Raw genomic sequence first — 22574 nt, 5'->3', positions numbered from 1 at the left:
ATCATTGTAAAACCATTGTAAAACCATTGTAAAACGATCGTTTTACTATTGTAAAACCATTGTAAAACCATTGTAAAACGTAGGTAAAACGATCGTTTTATTATTGTAAAACCATTGTAAAACGATGGTAAAACGATCGTTTTATCATTGTAAAACCATTGTAAAACGATGGTAAAACGATCGTTTTATCATTGTAAAACCATTGTAAAACCATTGTAAAACGATCGTTTTTTCATTGTAAAACCATTGTAAAACCATTGTAAAACGATGGTAAAACGATCGTTTTACCATTGTAAAACCATTGTAAAACGATGGTAAAACGATCGTTTTATCATTGTAAAACCATTGTAAAACCATTGTAAAACGATCGTTTTTTCATTGTAAAACCATTGTAAAACGATCGTTTTTTCATTGTAAAACCATCGTAAAACCATTGTAAAACGATCATTTTTTCATTGTAAAACCATTGTAAAACCATTGTAAAACCATTGTAAAACGATCGTTTTACCATTGTAAAACCATTGTAAAACCATTGTAAAACGATCGTTTTACCATTGTAAAACCATTGTAAAACCATTGTAAAACGATGGTAAAACGATCGTTTTAATATTGTAAAACCATTGTAAAACCATTTTAAAACGATGGTAAAACGATCGTTTTATCATTGTAAAACCATTGTAAAACCATTGTAAAACGATCGTTTTATCATTGTAAAACCATTGTAAAACCATTGTAAAACGATCGTTTTACCATTGTAAAACCATTGTAAAACCATTGTAAAACGATCGTTTTACTATTGTAAAACCATTGTAAAACCATTGTAAAACGATGGTAAAACGATCGTTTTATCATTGTAAAACCATTGTAAAACGATGTTAAAACGATCGTTTTATCATTGTAAAACCATTGTAAAACCATTGTAAAACGATCGTTTTTTCATTGTAAAACCATTGTAAAACCATTGTAAAACGATGGTAAAACTATCGTTTTACCATTGTAAAACCATTGTAAAACGATGGTAAAACGATCGTTTTATCATTGTAAAACCATTGTAAAACCATTGTAAAACGATGGTAAAGCGATCGTTTTATCATTGTAAAACCATTGTAAAACGATCGTTTTTTCATTGTAAAACCATTGTAAAACGATCGTTTTACCATTGTAAAACCATTGTAAAACCATTGTAAAACGATCGTTTTTTCATTGTAAAACCATTGTAAAACGATGGTAAAACGATCGTTTTACCATTGTAAAACCATTGTAAAACCATTGTAAAACGATCGTTTTTTCATTGTAAAACCATTGTAAAACGATCGTTTTACCATTGTAAAACCATTGTAAAACCATTGTAAAACGATCGTTTTTTCATTGTAAAACCATTGTAAAACCATTGTAAAACGATCGTTTTTTCATTGTAAAACCATTGTAAAACGATCGTTTTTTCATTGTAAAACCATTGTAAAACCATTGTAAAACGATCGTTTTACCATTGTAAAACCATTGTAAAACCATTGTAAAACGATCGTTTTACCATTGTAAAACCATTGTAAAACCATTGTAAAACGATGGTAAAATGATCGTTTTATTATTGTAAAACCATTGTAAAACCATTGTAAAACGATGGTAAAACGATCGTTTTATCATTGTAAAACCATTGTAAAACCATTGTAAAACGATCGTTTTTTCATTGTAAAACCATTGTAAAACCATTGTAAAACGATCGTTTTACCATTGTAAAACCATTGTAAAACGATGGTAAAACGATCGTTTTATCATTGTAAAACCATTGTAAAACCATTGTAAAACGATCGTTTTTTCATTGTAAAACCATTGTAAAACCATTGTAAAACGATCGTTTTACCATTGTAAAACCATTGTAAAACCATTGTAAAACGATGGTAAAACGATCGTTTTATTATTGTAAAACCATTGTAAAACCATTGTAAAACGATGGTAAAACGATCGTTTTATCATTGTAAAACCATTGTAAAACCATTGTAAAACGATCGTTTTTTCATTGTAAAACCATTGTAAAACCATTGTAAAACGATCGTTTTACCATTGTAAAACCATTGTAAAACGATGGTAAAACGATCGTTTTATCATTGTAAAACCATTGTAAAACCATTGTAAAACGATCGTTTTTTCATTGTAAAACTATTGTAAAACCATTGTAAAACCATTGTAAAACGATCGTTTTACCATTGTAAAACCATTGTAAAACCATTGTAAAACCATTGTAAAACGATCGTTTTACCATTGTAAAACCATTGTAAAACCATTGTAAAACGATGGTAAAACGATCGTTTTATTATTGTAAAACCATTGTAAAACCATTGTAAAACGATGGTAAAACGATCGTTTTATCATTGTAAAACCATTGTAAAACCATTGTAAAACGATCGTTTTTTCATTGTAAAACCATTGTAAAACCATTGTAAAACGATCGTTTTACCATTGTAAAACCATTGTAAAACGATGGTAAAACGATCGTTTTATCATTGTAAAACCATTGTAAAACCATTGTAAAACGATCGTTTTATCATTGTAAAACCATTGTAAAACCATTGTAAAACGATTGTTTTACCATTGTAAAACCATTGTAAAACCATTGTAAAACGATCGTTTTACTATTGTAAAACCATTGTAAAACCATTGTAAAACGATGGTAAAACGATCGTTTTATCATTGTAAAACCATTGTAAAACCATTGTAAAACGATGGTAAAGCGATCGTTTTATCATTGTAAAACCATTGTAAAACGATGGTAAAACGATCGTTTTATTATTGTAAAACCATTGTAAAACGATGGTAAAACGATCGTTTTATCATTGTAAAACCATTGTAAAAACCATTGTAAAACGAAGGTAAAACGATCGTTTTATCATTGTAAAACCATTGTAAAACCATTGTAAAACGATCGTTTTTTCATTGTAAAACCATTGTAAAACGATGGTAAAACGATCGTTTTACCATTGTAAAACCATTGTAAAACGATCGTTTTTTCATTGTAAAACCATTGTAAAACGATCGTTTTACCATTGTAAAACCATTGTAAAACCATTGTAAAACGATCGTTTTTTCATTGTAAAACCATTGTAAAACCATTGTAAAACGATCGTTTTTTCATTGTAAAACCATTGTAAAACAATTGTAAAACGATCGTTTTTTCATTGTAAAACCATTGTAAAACCATTGTAAAACCATTGTAAAACGATTGTTTTACCATTGTAAAACCATTGTAAAACCATTGTAAAACGATTGTTTTACCATTGTAAAACCATTGTAAAACCATTGTAAAACGATGGTAAAATGATCGTTTTATTATTGTAAAACCATTGTAAAACCATTGTAAAACGATGGTAAAACGATCGTTTTATCATTGTAAAACCATTGTAAAACCATTGTAAAACGATCGTTTTTTCATTGTAAAACCATTGTAAAACCATTGTAAAACGATCGTTTTACCATTGTAAAACCATTGTAAAACGATGGTAAAACGATCGTTTTATCATTGTAAAACCATTGTAAAACCATTGTAAAACCATCGTTTTTTCATTGTAAAACCATTGTAAAACCATTGTAAAACGATCGTTTTACCATTGTAAAACCATTGTAAAACCATTGTAAAACGATCGTTTTACCATTGTAAAACCATTGTAAAACCATTGTAAAACGATGGTAAAACGATCGTTTTATTATTGTAAAACCATTGTAAAACCATTGTAAAACGATGGTAAAACGATCGTTTTATCATTGTAAAACCATTGTAAAACCATTGTAAAACGATCGTTTTTTCATTGTAAAACCATTGTAAAACCATTGTAAAACGATCGTTTTACCATTGTAAAACCATTGTAAAACGATGGTAAAACGATCGTTTTATCATTGTAAAACCATTGTAAAACCATTGTAAAACGATCGTTTTTTCATTGTAAAACTATTGTAAAACCATTGTAAAACGATCGTTTTACCATTGTAAAACCATTGTAAAACCATTGTAAAACGATCGTTTTACCATTGTAAAACCATTGTAAAACCATTGTAAAACGATGGTAAAACGATCGTTTTATTATTGTAAAACCATTGTAAAACCATTGTAAAACGATGGTAAAACGATCGTTTTATCATTGTAAAACCATTGTAAAACCATTGTAAAACGATCGTTTTTTCATTGTAAAACCATTGTAAAACCATTGTAAAACGATCGTTTTACCATTGTAAAACCATTGTAAAACGATGGTAAAACGATCGTTTTATCATTGTAAAACCATTGTAAAACCATTTTAAAACGATCGTTTTATCATTGTAAAACCATTGTAAAACCATTGTAAAACGATCGTTTTACCATTGTAAAACCATTGTAAAACCATTGTAAAACGATCGTTTTACTGTTGTAAAACCATTGTAAAACCATTGTAAAACGAAGGTAAAACGATCGTTTTTTTATTGTAAAACCATTGTAAAACGATGGTAAAACGATCGTTTTATCATTGTAAAACCATTGTAAAACGATGGTAAAACGATCGTTTTATCATTGTAAAACCATTGTAAAACCATTGTAAAACGATCGTTTTTTCATTGTAAAACCATTGTAAAACCATTGTAAAACGATGGTAAAACCATTGTAAAACGATAGTAAAACAATCATTTTACCATTGTAAAACCATTGTAAAACTATTGTAAAACGATCGTTTTACCATTGTAAAACGATTGTAAAACCATTGTAAAACGATGGTAAAACGATTGTAAAACCATTGTAAAACGATGGTAAAACGATCGTTTTATCATTGTAAAACAATTGTAAAACGATGGTAAAACCATTGTAAAACCATTGTAAAACGATGGTAAAACGATGGTAAAACGATTGTAAAACGATGGTAAAACCATTTTAAAACAATGGTAAAACGATTGTAAAACCATTGTAAAACCATTGTAAAACGATAGTAAAACAATCGTTTTACCATTGTAAAACCATTGTAAAACCATTGTAAAACCATTGTAAAACGATGGTAAAACGATCGTTTTATTATTGTAAAACCATTGTAAAACGATTGTAAAACCATTGTAAAACTATCGTTTTACCATTGTAAAACGATGGTAAAACCATTGTAAAACGATTGTGAAACCATTGTAAAACCATTGTAAAACGATGGTAAAACAATCATTTTATCAATGTAAAACCATTGTAAAACGATGGTAAAACCATTGTAAAATCATTGTAAAACGATGGTAAAATGATTGTTTTATCATTGTAAAACCATTGTAAAACAATGGTAAAACCATTGTAAAACCATTGTAAAACGATGGTAAAACGATTGTAAAACCATTGTAAAACCATTGTAAAACGATTGTAAAACCATTGTAAAACCATTGTAAAACGATCGTTTTATCATTGTAAAACAATGGTAAAACCATTGTAAAACCATTGTAAAACGATGGTAAAACTATTGTAAAACCATTGTAAAACCATTGTAAAACGATGGTAAAACGATCATTTTATCAATGTAAAACCATTGTAAAACGATGGTAAAACCATTGTAAAATCATTGTAAAACGATGGTAAAATGATTGTTTTATCATTGTAAAACCATTGTAAAACAATGGTAAAACCATTGTAAAACCATTGTAAAACGATGGTAAAACGATTGTAAAACCATTGTAAAACCATTGTAAAACGATTGTAAAACCATTGTAAAACCATTGTAAAACGATCGTTTTATCATTGTAAAACAATGGTAAAACCATTGTAAAACCATTGTAAAACGATGGTAAAACTATTGTAAAACCATTGTAAAACCATTGTAACACGATCGTTTTACTATTGTAAAACCATTGTAAAACCATTGTAAAATGATTGTAAAACGATGGTAAAACCATTGTAAAACGATGGTAAAACGATCGTAAAACCATTGTAAAACCATTGTAAAACGATTGTAAAACCATTGTAAAACGATGGCAAAACGATTGTATCCCTTCTGAAACAACCAGCTTAAACCAGCCTAGGCTGGTTGGCTGGTTTTAGCTGGTCGACCAGGCTGGTTTTAGAGGGGTTTTGGCTATTTCCAGGCTGGTTTCCAGCCAGTTCTTAGCTGGTTAGGGTGGGAGATGACCAGCTAAAACCAGCTTGACCAGCCTAGCCAGGCTGGGAGCCCAGCCAAAACCAGTTATGTCCAGCTTAAACCAGGCTGGTCAAGCTGGTTTAAGCTGGAATTAGCTGGTCATTTTCCAGCCTGACCAGCTAAGACCAAGCTGGAAATGGCTGGAAACCAGCCTGGAAATAGCTAAAACCCCTCTAAAACCAGCCAACCAGCCTAGGCTGGTTTAAGCTGGATTTTTCAGCAGGGAAACCATTGTAAATTGATTGTAAAATGATTATAAAACGATGGTGAAAACATTGTAAAACGATTGTAAAACTGGTTTACTGGTTATAGAGGGGTTTTGGCTATTTCCAGGCTGGTTTCCAGCCATTTCCAGCTTGGTCTTAGCTGGTCAGGCTGGAAAATGACCAGGCTGGTTTTAGAGGGGTTTTGGCTATTTCCAGGCTGGTTTCCAGCCATTTCCAGCTTGGTCTTAGCTGGTTAGGCTGGAAAATGACCAGCTAAATGTCTTCGATGTTATGATATAAAGTTTTAACCGTTTTTCATGCGAGAATGTAGTTTTTTTAAACTCAAGTTTGTGGTTTACTTATTAAAATAGCGCGTATTTTAAAATGTTGTTTTGAAAATGCAGAGATATGTGATCTCTACGGTGGCCCATATGGGTGCCCAATATTCTTGAATCCGTCTAAAGCAGGTTGGTCACTGACATTTAAGCTGACTTTGAAATCATTTTGTGTGTATAACAGTCTTTGGTTACGTGAATCAATTATTTTTGTTCCAATTTACGTTTTGGTTTAGCACAAAGTTATGTTTGTTAAATATTATTTAATATTTTCATATTACCTTATAAAATGAAGGTGCAGTGCACCCAAAAATGGAAAACCAGGGGACAGTTTAATGCACTGAACAGTCTGAAGAAACTGGTTAGGTTATTTACTTCACGAAATAATGTCAATAAATAAATAAACATAATAATCATAATATATAGTGTGTGTGGAGTTGTTCTTGGTCATTTGCAGTACTGTATTTAGATGCACAGTAACTGATTTTTCCCCAAAATTCATTGTAAAATGTACAGTAACATACTGTTAACCATGTTCACAGTATAGAAAAGTTGAAAATACATTATTTTATTGTGAAAACAACAATATATACAGTAACACACTGTGCACAGCTTATACAGTAAAAAACTGATGAAAAATGCAGCATAATACTGTGAAAACAACAGAAATCGTTTACAGTGTAGTGAAGAGGGGTACTGAAGTCACTGAGACCAATAAGATCATCTTTATTTCTGCACAAAAGTTGAAAAGTTTTCACAGAAATGTAATGCATCTTTATTGGTTAGGTGGGTTATCACATCTTCAAATATTCATTTGATTACAATTTTCAACTGTAACATTTGTTCTTGCTTACAGTTAGTTTTTTTTTTTTTTCCACATTTGCGTGACTTACTATCAGGATAAAAGAATGTCAAAATGTAAAAAATTAGGCCAGTCATGACCCCCAGACAGAACAAAGATGATCTAAAATAACATGTAAATACAGCCATATAACATTTGAAAGCTCGGGTGTCAGCAAGACACCAAGCAACATGTTAATTGTCCTGAAGAGAAATGACGACTGATGAGTGAAGTTGTTCTTTTCTGATTTAGTGTTCCCCGACAGTATCAATGATGTTTCTCATACTGTGGTATAGGGTCTATTTATCATCTAGCAGGTATCAAAGATCAGTTTGAATTAAATACTTGAAGAGAATATGTTCACCTATGCTGAAGAGGAACTGTTTTGAACAAATGACTTAATGTTTGCTAAATTTTTCCAGCGCTGCATAATCATCCTGCTATAAATGTGGTATGTAATTTAAATTCCTTGATTATCATGCTGGAATGATAGTGTATGACATAGAATCTTCTCTGTTACATCCTTGTTAGATTGAAAACATGTTTGCGCTTTTCACAAAGCTTAAGCTCTTTAGCTTTATGTATCCTAGCTAGTTTAACTGAAAACAAAGCTTTAAGTTTACAGAGATTGTGTCCAGTGGGTGTAACATGGGGCTTTTTATGAAAATCTGAACGTATATAATTATTTCTCTCTCCATTTGCATGTGCTTTTATTTGAAGTAAAAAACGTATAGATATTTGATTGTCTACCGCCCTCTGGCATTTGGATCTAAATAATGCTTTTTACTGTAAAAAATAAATAAATAAAAATCTTCCCAATTTAAACGTCAATGCCACGTTTATTAATGAAACTTCGGACAAAAAACAAAAGCAGCGGGGGGAAAAAAATCTGATCTCAATTCTGATTCTCGAGTCCGCCGAGGAGTTCACATATCTACATACGCATGAATATTCCAGAAAAACTATGCACTCACTGTTTTAAATTTTTTCCAGACATTAAGACTGCAATAGGCTGTATACAGGCTAATTTAATATACCAAAGTACATTTGCAGTTACATATTTTGCTATGTAATTGCATTATCCCTAATGTTTCCAAAGTTCAAATGTAGATAAATAAACAATTCCATGTAGTGACAGACAGTTTCACCATTTGTCACATCATACTTGATTTCTTGTTTGGTTTTATACAATAAAAAAAAAAGACAAAAACATACTTAAATATCTTGTGCATTTAATAGAACTGCATAAAATTAACATGATAAAACAGCACTGCTCCTGGGAACAAGTCACGAGGAAGAAGAGGTCAACTGGCAATATAAAAAGTACTGCTGCTGCTGTCATGGATCTTTCCATGGCTTTCAGCCTTATTCTGCGTCATACTAGCAAAAGTTGAACGCAGCATTTAACTTATGGTAGTATGAAGCAGAGTGAAGCTGAAATGTCCTTTGATGGTCAAGGATGTAATGAAGACAACAATTTTCATGAATTCAGTCATGGCAAACGAAAAGTCTTTGTTAGTTATGGGCACATTAGCTACAAAACTCACTGTTCCTTTAAACAACTTGGAAAAATAATAAATATCAAACATAATTCATACAAATCTCATATGGGAAGTAAACATTACGCAGTCAGCAAAAGGCACACAAAAGTCAAATTAAAAAGATCATTTATTATTGAATTAAAAACCTGGTAAAAACAAAGTGCTACAAAAGAGCTCCAGGATGCAATCAGCTCGCCTTTTTCCTTAGAGATGTTGCTCTCACAGACTTTCTAATAGTGCGGCATAAACTTCCTGTAGATGGAGGAGTCATTGATTCTTTAATGTTGACCAACAGACCACACCTTGAACGAGGTGGTCCTATAGAATCACTGGCCAACTTTGTGATCTCCTCCCGCAAACCAGTTATCTCCTTCTCTTTAGCCATGATGTTACTTTGCAAGCATTCAATCTCTTGCTCCTATCAGCAATAAATAAAAGCGTTCATAACAAGCACATAGCCAAACAAAGTTACTTGCATGCATTCTTACCCGAGTTGATAGCCTGTTTTGCAGATTTTGAACTTCTGCAAGTTTTTCCATATAACTCTCCCCCGCTTCTTGCAGAGTATCATTCAACTCTCCTATCCGCTGCTCAAGAGACATAATGAACTAAAAAAAAAAAATAATAATAAAACGAGTTGTAAAAATGAAAGTTGTAGAACAGAAGTCGTCACAAGTCCATTTACCTCTTGCTTCTCAACACAGAGGTTCTCAACTGCACACTTTTCCTTGTACAGCAGTTTAAACCTTTCAGCACCTGCATGGGCAATTCATGCATGAGTTGACCAAATAAAAAATTTAATGTTTAAAAAGCACACACACACTCTCTTATACCTGACGCTTCTGTGGTTGGCAGTGCGTTTGTCTGCATGGAGTTGTCTTGTACGTTGGGTAGAGGACCAGAACACCGGCATTTCTGTTCCAACTCACATACACGCTTCTCTAGCACCTAAAAAAAAAACACCACCAGAGTGGTTTAATAAATTAGGCTTGAGTTATTTTTTGTGGTACACAGCTACAATTCTAAGATTTCATTATCAGAATACTTCGACCAGGATTTAAACATGCCTCGACTCGCTCTTGTTCTTCTTTGTACTCTTCTATAGGGATGTAGTCCTCTTCCAGTCTCTCCAGAGCACACTGGTATGCATGCTCCTTCAATGCCTCTTTATACATTTCAAAAGTGCTGTCCATTTTCTCTTCATAACTCTCCTTTAGATCTTCCATCTGACGACTTTACACATACGCGAATAAAAGTGAATAACCTTCCACAAATGTGTTAAGGTGACTTAATCACTAATTTACAAAAACATACCTGTGCAGCTCCTCTGCCTCCATGATTTGTTGCAACATCGCATCACCCATCTCCTTACGAATCTGAATTTCTTGCAACAGATTTTTTCTACGCTCTGCCAAGAGCTTTACACGCAAGCTCTCCACCAAGTTCACCAACTCCTGAAAGAGAATGCCATACAAACAATCTAAATGATAAAGTTGCAAGGGTTTCTCCACAAGTACTTCAGTTACATTGAAATTGTTGAGCTCTGCTTTTTGGGTACACAAACACTATATTCTCAATGTCATGACTAATGCAAGTGTTCAACCAAAGCAATAAATTACCTCTTGGGGTAATATGGACATATCTGCCTCATCTCCATCCAGCAGCTCTTCCTCCGATAGGTAATCATCTACAGCCTGATCATCAATAACGCCATTCTTTAGCAATGGCTTCCCATCCAGACCAACAATACGTGGTGCCAGAGACTCCAGAGATCTTGGAGGAATCACCTGTAATACCTAAAATGTATACAGGCCCCAGATGGTTTTAATCCAGGTACAGTTAATATTAAGTATTAAGTTTTTAGGCACTAAAAGGTGAGTAACCAGGTAGTCACCAAGGCCATTTGCGCTACATGAATAAACTGCTCCAGAGCAGACTTTATTTCAGGTTAAAAATCCCACAAACCCAAATTGTACCAATTGGCTGTCCGTTAGCAGCATGCATATTTAATGCAATATTAATGTACTGACAGACAGCACATAGTTTTTGCTCCTAATTAAAGCCTTCTACAAAAAAGTATTTATAGTTACTAAGTATTAATACTTTTAAGTGGCCAGTTAATGAGATGGTTTACCACAATAATTAAAACTCAGCCCAAATGGTTCCAACCATTTGTCTTGAGACGAACTGAATTCCATTGACTCTTGCAAGAAAATTACTGACTGTGCCTTGTTATTGGCCATTTCCTGCATGTGCCACACATACACTACTTGACAAAAGTCTCATTCCTAAAACTTAGATAAGCGACAAATACTACCAGGACATCTTGTTGATTTGGTATCAGGAGTGGCTTATATATGAAAGGCAAAGGCCTCAAGATTCGGCTTATCTTACCGAAATAAAATATGATCATGCCTAGATTATTTAATTAGGACAGTAAGGTCTGACTTTGCTGAGACCAAAGTCTTGTCACTTAACAGAAATAATGTACAGTATAGAATATAAAGTCATGGTGCAGTGGAAAATGAATAAATATCATGTTTGACTCCAATGAGCTTGCAGGACTGCATCCATACATCTTTGCAATGATTCAAATCACTTAATTTTTTCTGCAATGACAAAGAAAGCATTCTTGCAGGACTGCCAGAGTTCATCAAGACTCATTTTCAATGCCTGCTCCATCTTACCCTAGACATGCTCAATGTTTATGTTTAGTGACTGGACAATCCTGGGTCACCTTGACGACCTTTGCTTTCTGGAACTTTGATGTGGAGGGTTAAGTAAAAGGAGCGCTATCCTGCTGAAGAATTTGTCCTCTGCTGTGGTTTGTAATGTAATGGGCAGCAAAAATGTCTATACCTCAGGCTGTTGATGTTGCCATCCACTCGGCAGATCCCCCCATACTGAATGTAAACCCAAACCATGATATTTCCCCTCACCAAACTTGACTGATTTCTGTAAGAATCTTGGGCCCATGCAGGTTCCACCAGGTCTTCTGCAGTATTTGTGAAGATTCGGATGCAGTTCAATAGATGGGAGGGTGGGGGGGGGGGGGGTCTACCTTCAATTACTTTTCCCAAATGATCAACTAGAAGTCTAGTCATTATTTGTTGCTCTTACAACTGGGATTGACAAGGCTTCTCAGGTAGTGTACAAGTGCATGTGGTACAAAAGGTCATCAAATGTAGAGTTAACTAATTAGTATGTGCACACCACTTTTAAGTTAAAACAAATGTCAAGAGGGGGTATAAAAATGAAAAAAAAAAAAAAATGCAAACCTGCTTGGCAACTGCAGAAAACTTCATCACATGGAGGGTCTCATCATATGTTGAGGCACACTGATTAATGTTCACAATCATGGAAGCCCTGCCACGGCCACAAAACATTCCTTGAAAGAGCCGTGTCAGTTTGCTCTCTCGAAATGGAACATAACTCTTTGTCCTGAGAAACGAACACGAAGTCAGCACATATAAACCTGCTTTTTTTTTTCGGTTCCATTTGGTATTTGCCCATACCTGAAACCTTGGTTATTCCGGAGTGCTGCAATACACTTGCCCAGAATCAACAAAGAATTGTTTATGTTACCAGCTTCTTTTAGTCGATCTCCAAAGGTTTTAGTTTTGTTGCATCTTTCAGAGCCAGCCAAATCACAAAGAGAAAGTCTACACGAGAAGAGAAACATGTTACACTTACAAAACTACATGCGTTACAAATAATGCGCTCTTTCCACTTACTCTGACAATGCTTGAACGTCTGCTCCTTCAATGCGTATCAGTTTGATGGTGAAGATACTGTGACTGCAAAAAAAAAAAAAAACTAAAAGGTTAATCATGTACTAAATGTTTGTCATGTAAAAACCTTCTTTAGATTTGCAAACCAGATCAAGAATCAAACTAGCAGATAGGGAAGTCTACCTTCTGCTGGATGACTGGTTCATCTTGGTCGCTGCTGCACTCCGATTCTTATTGCCCACACGCAGAACCTTACTGAACTCCTCTGTATTCTGCACATTAACCCACCTTAAATCTTCCAAAAGTAACAAACATAATTTAAAAGTGCATTCAAACATTTGCTTTGCTTCTTCAAGAGTGAAAGGGCTTCACCTCTAATGTATGAGCTCCCTGTACTGTCCTCACAAACCCTCAGTGCAGCACGTCGTTTGGTTTTGCTGGACTGGGCTGGCTGAAGCAGGTCATACACATGCTCATTGTAGATTTCATAAAACGCCACCCAAACAGAGTAAAAACAATGTGCTTCATCAGCCATGCCATCAGCACTGTCAACTGGAAGACATTGGTTAAAAGCTTATACAACAGTTATGCAAACCATCTATTGATCAGAATGTTTTAATACCTGTATGGTCATATGAAACGTTGGAAAATGACAAACTATTGATTGAGGATGTCGAGCTTCTCTTTCTAAGTTTTGTGGGTTCGGGATCCTAAAAGAAAAAGGACAAACAATTAGTTAAATTTTGTATACAATAAGCAATTATACTGAAAACTACAAATGCGCACAAAAGGCTTACTCCGTTTTGTTAATTTATTGAAGCCCTGGCACAACACTTTCTTCAAGACAGGATAATTGCCAACTGTTATAGTACACTATGGATTGAATTTTAACTGTTTTTAATTAAAATATTTACAAATTAAAAGTAATGTGTAAAACCATGAGATGTGCAATGTATTAATATGAGACTACAATACATCAGTGTAGATAAAATGCTATGTTTCTTCAAGATTGTAGATTCACAAAATGGAATGTAGCTCTGCTTATTGTAAAAAGTGGAAAAGCTAAACTATATCAGAAGTTGCTGAGCTGCGGTCAAGCTATTAAAAATTATACTTGTAGCTAGCTATTCCAACACTGGCATCTGTAGAAGTTTTCACAGAATTGTGTGTACTGACACATTCAAAAAGACAAAATCGTACTGTTTTTAGTACATTGTCATGTAAACACACAGTAGTCCACCCTTAAATTAATTAGTGACAGTGCAGACATTAGTAAACTCCCCCATTTAAGAAATTTTAAGAGTGATTGCAAACCTCTTTAAGCAAACTGAAGAGTGCAGCCTTGGCATTCCTCTCTAGCTTGACCAGCTCAGAGTCCAGTTTTTGCACATCAGAGCTCAAGTATGGCTTAAGGTCCATGTGCTCATACTGACGGCCACCAATGTGCTTGAACAGAACCTCTAAAGCACGTGGCAAAATGCCTGGGTCTTTCGGAGAACCTTAAAACAAACCATCTCATGTATAATTATGCAATGGAACATTTCCCCAAAATAGCAAATTTTGTGGATGTCCATGTTTACCTTGTATTGTGTATGTTTTTCCAGCATTGGTCACTCCATAACTGAACACTAATGCATTTTTGCCATGAAGAAAGGCCTGAACCTGTGAACTAATTGTGCCTTCAAAGAACTCGGTCTGATTACAGTTTGGCCCAAAGATCTGCATTTTATTACAAAAATTGGTATACAATAAGACTGAGGTAAAGTTGGTTTTATATTTGCACATTTAGACTTTTCATTAATAATATAATTTCAGAAAAGTATTATTTGCCAATTCTAAACAGTAAAATCATATTAGCAGCCAATGAATATCAAAGTACAACATTGTTCACGGCCAATTAAATAGTGCTAATGTTGTTTTCAAGTCATACTTGCATGTTATTTCAGACCCTACATTTAAATTAGCGTAGCAGAAAATATAGAAAACATTAAATGAAGGAACGTGCGAATATAAAACTAACTTTACCTCAATTACAATAAAGCAATTGAAGGACCAATTCAAAGATTAATACCTTTATAAAACTTTACCTGTGAGAAGCTAAATTTATAGACCTGTTGACCAATTCCCTTCTCACTGCTTTTCATTGAGGCAGATCCTTTAGGAGCATGAAGAACGATGGTCTCGGAGTCTTCTAATACAACACAGCCCTGAAAAGGACAGAAGATCAAAACTTTTACACTTCCAAAAGGCAAAAAACAACATTTCTATGAAATCAAGTTCTACAATACCTGATCTTCATTATTTTTTAGCTCCTCAACACTGAAAGGACGCACTTTCAAGTAAACTCGAAGTTGCTGCTGTTCATGGATTTCAGCATTCTCACTCTACACACACACGCCAATAAAATTAATCTAAATCGCTATACAGTGGTCATAATATAATTGTATGTTGTTAATAAGACTTTTTTAAAAAAAGTTATTAGTGAAACAGATTAACATCTGTAGACTTTGACCTGTGAAGTTATGGAAGACACTCCAGAGAGTTCTGGCAGAGCTACATGATGAGGTTCACAAGCAGTCGACTCCATAGCCACTAACACTGTATCTTCGGTCATGTCAACAACAGTTGCCATGATTATCCCAGTGCTGGCTGTTTTCTTAAAACAATGAATTCAGTTTTGCTAACAAAACCTTTTATATGTGTCAATGTTTTAGACGGATACACACGGCAAACTAAAGTGACAAGGAAAAATAAACATGTGAACACATTTTTGAGACGTCAATGTTCAAAAATAGCTTGACGAACACAGGCAAGATAAGGTCTTACCTGAAACGCATTTGGCACACCTGTTTACAATCATTTCCTTAAGTAGTATCCTACACACCTGCGACATCTTTTATGATGTGCATTTAAACACACTTTTGCGATCAATAGTTGCAGGAGCGTTTTTTTTTTTTTTTTACCTGAAAGGGCTTTTCTATTACGCTTGAAACAAAAACAAATCACTTGCAACACAAATGTTTTAGTTGTATAATCATATTTATGTAACATTTCAATTATATAATAAAAAAAAATCACTGAAGTCACCATGGTTGGAAAAGCATTAACCACAAAGAAAATATATGCCTGAGTAATTGATGATTCATTCTGCTGTGGCTACCCCTACTAAATCACGGACTAAGCCTAAGAGTAGCGAGTGAAGTTAATGTTTTAAGGGCTTGAGGTACCCATGCTATCTTCACTTTTTTTTTCTCCCGCATATGAGCTTTGCATTTTTAATCAAAGTACATATAAAATATTTGATCAAATATTGAGACTGCAAATATAATTAATGTCCCGTGCTTACATTAATCCACATGAATTAGCCTTATACCCGTTTGTGCAAAACAACTGTTAATATTGCTTACATACACATTTTATAGATGTAAACTGAAACATTATTAATTTTCTCAGATCTACAATAATAAGCATGTTCATGCTAATCTGCTAATTTTTAAGAGTATTTCAAATTGACTGACATGCATGTTCAGAACTACATTAATCAGCATATCAGAAAAAAATGATCACAGTTGCCCTAAAAGAACAGAAGACCCAGTTTTGTCTTGGGACAACTTTCAGTCCACTTCAAATGTTGACTACATTTAAGAAAAATCTTTTTTTTTTCTGGACATCAGGCTTTAAACAATTGCAATATTGGTATCAACTTTAAATTACAATTTGAAAGATTAATTCAGATTTACATCGTTTTCCATAAAAATAGTCAAGGAGTAGATGACAAAAATAAGTGTGACATTCAATCTGGAGTGGGGAAAAGAAAAAGGGCAGACAGAGATCCAAAACTTCCAATTTTATTAATCAGATGTGAAATACAAAGCTGATTAATTGTGCAGACAGCAATTAAGCATCGGCAATTGTGACCTCCACCTCAACACCAGGCTCAATGCTGATGCTGGTGATCTGCTTGACGATCTCAGATGGACTGTGCAGATCGATGAGGCGCTTGTGGATCCTCATCTGGAATCTGTCCCAGGTCTTGGAACCTTCACCACAAGGAGTCTTGCGAGTAGTGATGCGGAGGGTCTGATTTGGGGATGAGAAATTACAGGATTTAGGACAATCATAAAACGCAAACAAACCTCACACTGTGATTTTGGCAATATTTTGGACAGAGACCGTTTTTGTGAAACCTAAAAGATTCCTGTAATCCTAGACTTAAATATGTTTATTATTTTTGTTAAGTTGACATTTCCACATAACTATAAACACTTTCGTTTAGCGTTCTCCTCTTATTAACACAAAACCAAATGCATTCAAGCCAATGATTGCAGCTTAAATTTATGACATGTAACAAGCAAAATTAATGCTAAAGATTTTACATTTGCAGTTAGGTACAGGTTAATGGAGGGGTGTCAAACTCAGTTCCTAGAGGGCCACAGTCCTGCACAGTTTAGTTCCAACCCTTCTCCAACACACTTAAGCTGCGGTCACACTAGACTTTTCGCCCCATAAACTTCCATTCATATGCACATGAATGCGCCAGACCGGAAATGAAAGTTTCGCATCACTTGACTGCGTGAGACCAATCAAAGATCAAAACATGACCTTTGCGGACAGGAATTTAAAACATGGACCAATCGCTTGCTTTTTTTAATGTCTAATCCAACCCCTTTTCACAGCACCATATGACAGAATTTCAGAAGCTCAAACTCTAGTGTGACCAATGTTTAACCTTTTAATTTCATACAAGCCTAAAGGACTCAACTTGATCAGGTGTGTTTAAATAGAGTTGGAACTTAACTGTGCAGAGCTGGGGCCCTCCAGAAACTGAGTTTTACGATGTGGGATAATGGGACACGTGATCCTTAGAAAAGTCTTATTGCATGCATTTTGATTAATGTACAGTCTGACATTGACAACAGATCTTAGCAACATAGGGGCCACAAGTGTATAGGAATATTAAGTCAGAGTGTAAGCCAGGCTTAATTTGACAAGCATCTTAGAAATGTGCATATTTAAACAGTTTTTAAATTGCAACCTGTTAAACTAAAAATGTAAAGACTGGCATTCACCTTGGTAGGCATACGCACAGGCCCCTTCACCTTAAGACTCTTCTCCTTGGCACCTCGGATCAAATCAGCACACACTACCCCAAAAAAAGAGGGAAAGTTTAAGGACGTCAAGAAGGGCGTATTCAGACATAATGACCAACTTGATTAAAAAAAAGGGCTCAGAATAGCGTATGATATAACTCATGTTTAAGTCGTTCATACAATTTTATCCTCATAGCCATTGGTTTAGTAGACATGAAGGACAAACACACCCTTTTCCAGAGACTTGACGTTGCGGCTGGTCAGAGTGATCCGGATACGGTGAATGGCCACCTCGGCTTCAACGGGAGCCTTGCCAGTGTCTTTAAATGCCTGTAAATCAAACATACTGTTAGGAGTGTTTTATAAAACTTACTTTACAAACTTATAATCCAAAGGCTGGTTTGACATCGTAAAATCACTCAGGGAACCACAATTAAAAAGATAGTTCAGAAGAAATATGTAATTTACTCTCCCTTCACTTCTAAACCTGTTAAAAGATTTTAAAGAAAGCTGTAAATCAGTAGACAATGATAGAGGTAAAGTTTGTTTTATATTTCGCACACATTCATTCAATTAGAAGTATCTATATTGTTTACCATGTTACTCTGAATATTCAATCAGAATTAGCATGCAAGGATGACTTCAAAACAACATTAACAAAAGCCCCTTTCACACAGCGATACCGGTAAATATCCAGAAAATTTCCGGAACTACTTTACCAGAATATATTCAAAAAAAAACGCGGTTCACACAGACGAGGACGTTACGGAATTTTTCCGGAAAAGAGCATTCACACATCCATCGCAAAATGCCGGTAAATTCTGACATCATTAACCAGAAATGACCTCTAACGGCTGCGCTTGTGTTTGTAAACATTTGACTACATTACAAACTCTTCGGATGGATCAGTATTGAGTACAACTCTAATGAAAACATAGGGAAACACTTTCGCATGTCGAGATGTTCATGATATGTGTGTGTGCTGGCGCTATGGGCGCTCACGGGCACACGCAAAGCTTAAAGGTAAACAACGAATTATCATAAACATTTTATCGATAATTTTTTACACAGCATTAAGAAGGAACAGAAACATTATCTGACTAACATCTAGCAGCTAAAGGTGTCTGGAAAAAATATTCAAAGGCTTTTATTCTCATAAACCGCGCGCACGTGAATGCGTCTGACTGTTCTGACTGGCTAAAGCAGGTGTCTCACGTCAGTACGTTCTAGACGTGGACGTGCTTATTACGGCAATCTTCCTTCTGCATTCACACAGCGCAGCATTCCGGCAAATTACCGGTAATGTTACAACTTCTCTTTCTGGAAAATAGCCAGAACGAATTTACCGGTATTTTCAAAAGGGCCTGTTCACACATACAACCTTTCCGGAAAATTGCCGGTAATTTTCCGGAAAGGTCTGTATGTGTGAAAGGGGCTATTGTCTAATTGACTGTGAACAATGTTGTACTTAAATAGTCATTAGCCCCTTTCACACATACAGACCTTTCCGGAAAATTGCCGGCAATTTTCCGGAAAGGTTGTATGTGTGAACAGGTCCTTTTTGAAAATACCGGTAAATTCATTCTGGCTATTTTCCGGAAAGAGAAGCTGTAACATTACCGGCAATTTGCCGGAATGCTGCGCTGTGTGAACGCAAAAGGAAGATTACCGTAATAAGCGCGTGCACGTCTAGAACGTGCTGACGTGAGACATCTGCTTTAGCCAATTACAACAGTCAGACGCATTTACGTCCGCGCGGTTTGTGAGAATAAAAACCTTTGAATATTTTTCCAGACACATTTAGCTGCTAGAAGTTAGTCAGATCACGTTTATATGTTCTTCTTTATGCCAACTGTGTAAATAATCATCGATGAGATGCTTATGATAAGCCGTTGTTTGTTTACCTTCAAGCTTTGCGTGTGCCTGTGAGCGCCAGCACACGCACATATTATGAACATCTCGACATGCGAAAGTGATCCTGCGAAAGTTGTTCACAATATTGATCATCCACAGAGTTTGTAATTTAGGCAAATGTTTACAAATACAAGCGTAGCCGTTTAAAGCTCATTTGTGGTGAATGATGTCAGAATTTACCGGTATTTTGGAATGGATGTGGGAACGCTCTTTTCCGGAAAAATTCCGTAACGTCCTCGCCTGTGTGAACAGCGCTTTTTTGAATATACCGGTAAAGTCGTTCCGGAAACTTTCCGGATATTTACCGGTATCACTGTGTGAAAGGGGCTATTGGCTGCTTATATGATTTCACTATTTAGAATTTGCAAATACTTTTCTTAAATTGTTAAGGAGAATGTCGGAATATCCGAATATAAAACCAATTTCACCTCTATGCCACTGATCTACTGCATAAGTCTACAGATAACACTTTCCAACGGTCTTTAAAATAATTTTTAGTGGTCAGCGAAGCAAAATAAACGTTTTAAACCACTTTAAAGTAAATTTTTATTTAATTTCTGTATATTTAATTTCTCTTGAAAAGCACCACATCAAATTATTTTTTTAATTTATTTACTAATGTTGGTTCGTTGGTTTAGCCATGAAGTTAACTGTTCGCCAAATACAGCGCACTTGTGCAAAGACGTCATGCATATGAACACTTTAACGGTACAAAAGCTCAAACGACTGAGACTCTTATTTTGACATGATCGTGCTCCACTGTTTCCGTAGACAGTGAAAGCAAGCCCCGCGTTTTCGAATACGTTCATTACTTTAATTTGTCACTTCATGGCTTAGTTTAAGCACATTACGCTTATATCAAGAGCTTCCATTATCATGTTTTAGACCTTCGTTATAACGTTTACATTCAGAGAATAGTAGAACTCAAATTTGGACAAACGTAAATCGTCAACACATTAAAGTCGGAGATCATTGACAAACATAAAATAATAATAAAGCAACTTGCATGTTTTTTTTTTTATAAAATAATGTTCTTTTAGCTAACTGGCAGACTTTGTGAAACACATGCCATCACAAAGCTTCTGTCGCGCGTTCGCGAAATCGGTTATTAAATAGACGGAGAAAATCACCCAAAACGCTAAACTTTGTTAATACAATGTTTGATAAAACGTTAAATTACCATGACTGCAAATTCCTGACCGACTTATTCGTATCAACAGCTGAAAGGCGAACAGCGGTGAGCCAGGAACCACGCGAGCTCACTGTGCTTCTGCTAAAGAGGAGGGATAAAGGGCCTGCTCGTGCATTTATATGAATTCATCCGGGTACTGCGTGACAACAACATCACGTCAACCCTTCAGCCAGAACGGAAGAGAAATGCTCTCCCTTCGTTGGCAAGACATTTTTGGCTATCATTATTTGATAATATTTCTTGAGTTAAACGTTGGAAGTTGACAAATAAGTTTTGCTTAAATCACAAAATTAAAGAAGTGTCGTACAAAATACTCCATATAATTTATCCAGCTAAACATGTTTTAGAAAGATTTGAACTTAATATTTTAAATATGTGTGAATTTTGTGGTTAAGAAAAAGAATCAAGTTTGCATGTTTTTTTTTCACTGTATTTACTCAAAAATATTTTAAAAAGATTGTTTATTAACAAAAATGGAGTATAAGATAAAAATTGGTTTATTTGATATACTGTTTTATTCTGATAATGAGAACTTGAACTGTAAAGGACAATATATTTTTAATTTGTTTATGCTGTTAGGAAAATACCATATACGTAAGAAAAAAGTGGGCTCACTGTAAACCAAACTTGACCCATTTTGTGAATAACTAGTATATGTAAATCTTTTAAAACCATAACAAAACAAAAAAGCACAGAAAACATGAAATGCTCTGAAAACATTTAATTTAATGTAAATATAATTTTGCTTTATTTTTATATACATATTTGTTTTTTTCTCTTTCAGAAACTATGTGAAATGTAATACCTCTCGTTCTTGTGGCATTGAGTTAATAAAAAAATAAAAAATAAACAAAAAGAACGGAAGAGAGAGCATTTCGCAGGGGTTGGCTGGTGATGATGGGCAGGACATTTTAGCAAATAAAAAATAGGGCTGCAAATAGAGATTGGTTAAACCAAGATTAATTAACCAGGGTTAATAATTTGATTGTTATTATTACAACCAAAATATTTTTTATTAAAATATATTAAATTTAAGAATTATTAATTCTAAAATGTATTATTTTATTAAAATGTATTATTTTGTATCAACTTTACATAGAAGTTGTTCTCACATTAAATAATAGTTTAAAATTAAAAGAAATCCCTTTATTGACAGGGTTTGATAAATTGTGAAATATATATTTTTTACCTTAAGGTTGCTCATGCTGCATTTGATATGAATTGGACATACCACAAATGCACAAATAAACCTATAAGACTTTGTAATCTATTATTGTAAAACTGGGAAATGATTGAGACAACAAATGGGCTGCTTGCTTTTATGTTTAGAACGAATTACAATAAAATATAGAAAAATACTTATTAAATAAAAATATGTCAATCTAATACTTTTATACATCATAATTCTGAACATCAGTGACAGTTGGTCAATTAGATCTGTTCAGCCGGTTTGCATTGCCATTTCAAATAAGAAGAAAAGATTATTTTTTTAGGGAGGAAATGATGTATAAATGTTAATTGTATGGCTAATCTTTAAGCAATTTTTCTAAGAAGCTATTAAGCTATGCTTGAATGTTATGGTAATTCTTTGTTTACTGACTC

The 22574-nt window shown here is 34.4% G+C and overlaps 2 protein-coding genes and 1 non-coding gene across 4 annotated transcripts; all 3 read right to left on the bottom strand.

Annotated features, from left to right (window-relative positions):
* Positions 1 to 9154: 9154 nt before the first annotated feature.
* On the bottom strand, positions 9155 to 15521 carry zgc:56231. Its single transcript, NM_213188.1, has 18 exons — positions 15289 to 15521; positions 15065 to 15160; positions 14864 to 14983; positions 14357 to 14495; positions 14091 to 14275; positions 13399 to 13486; positions 13149 to 13328; positions 12960 to 13071; positions 12780 to 12842; positions 12561 to 12707; positions 12324 to 12486; positions 10665 to 10841; positions 10360 to 10499; positions 10113 to 10278; positions 9879 to 9993; positions 9731 to 9801; positions 9534 to 9653; positions 9155 to 9463 (listed from the first exon to the last, which is right to left on the bottom strand). The coding sequence occupies exons 1-18, from the start codon at positions 15406 to 15408 to the stop codon at positions 9233 to 9235; spliced, it is 2433 nt and encodes an 810-aa protein (NP_998353.1). The 5' UTR covers positions 15409 to 15521; the 3' UTR covers positions 9155 to 9232.
* A 1087-nt stretch (positions 15522 to 16608) lies between these two features.
* On the bottom strand, positions 16609 to 21061 carry rps20 (ribosomal protein S20). Of its 2 annotated transcripts, none has more exons than XM_087259057.1 (4): positions 20116 to 21061; positions 18097 to 18532; positions 17846 to 17919; positions 16609 to 16856 (listed from the first exon to the last, which is right to left on the bottom strand). In XM_087259057.1, exons 2-4 carry the CDS (start codon positions 18209 to 18211, stop codon positions 16674 to 16676), a joined length of 372 nt encoding a protein of 123 aa, XP_087115183.1. In that variant the 5' UTR covers positions 18212 to 18532; positions 20116 to 21061; the 3' UTR covers positions 16609 to 16673.
* LOC137496278 (small nucleolar RNA U54) lies at positions 17997 to 18065 on the bottom strand. Its single transcript, XR_015496707.1, has one exon. It is a non-coding gene; the product is annotated as a small nucleolar RNA U54 (small nucleolar RNA).
* Positions 21062 to 22574: the final 1513 nt, after the last annotated feature.

This window comes from Danio rerio, chromosome 7, assembly GCF_052040795.2.
Source record: "Danio rerio strain M-AB ecotype USA chromosome 7, GRCz13ab, whole genome shotgun sequence".
In the NCBI taxonomy this organism is placed as follows: domain Eukaryota; kingdom Metazoa; phylum Chordata; class Actinopteri; order Cypriniformes; family Danionidae; genus Danio; species Danio rerio.
The sequence above is the reverse complement of the archived record's forward strand: the minus strand, read 5'-3'. Positions and strand labels throughout refer to the sequence as shown.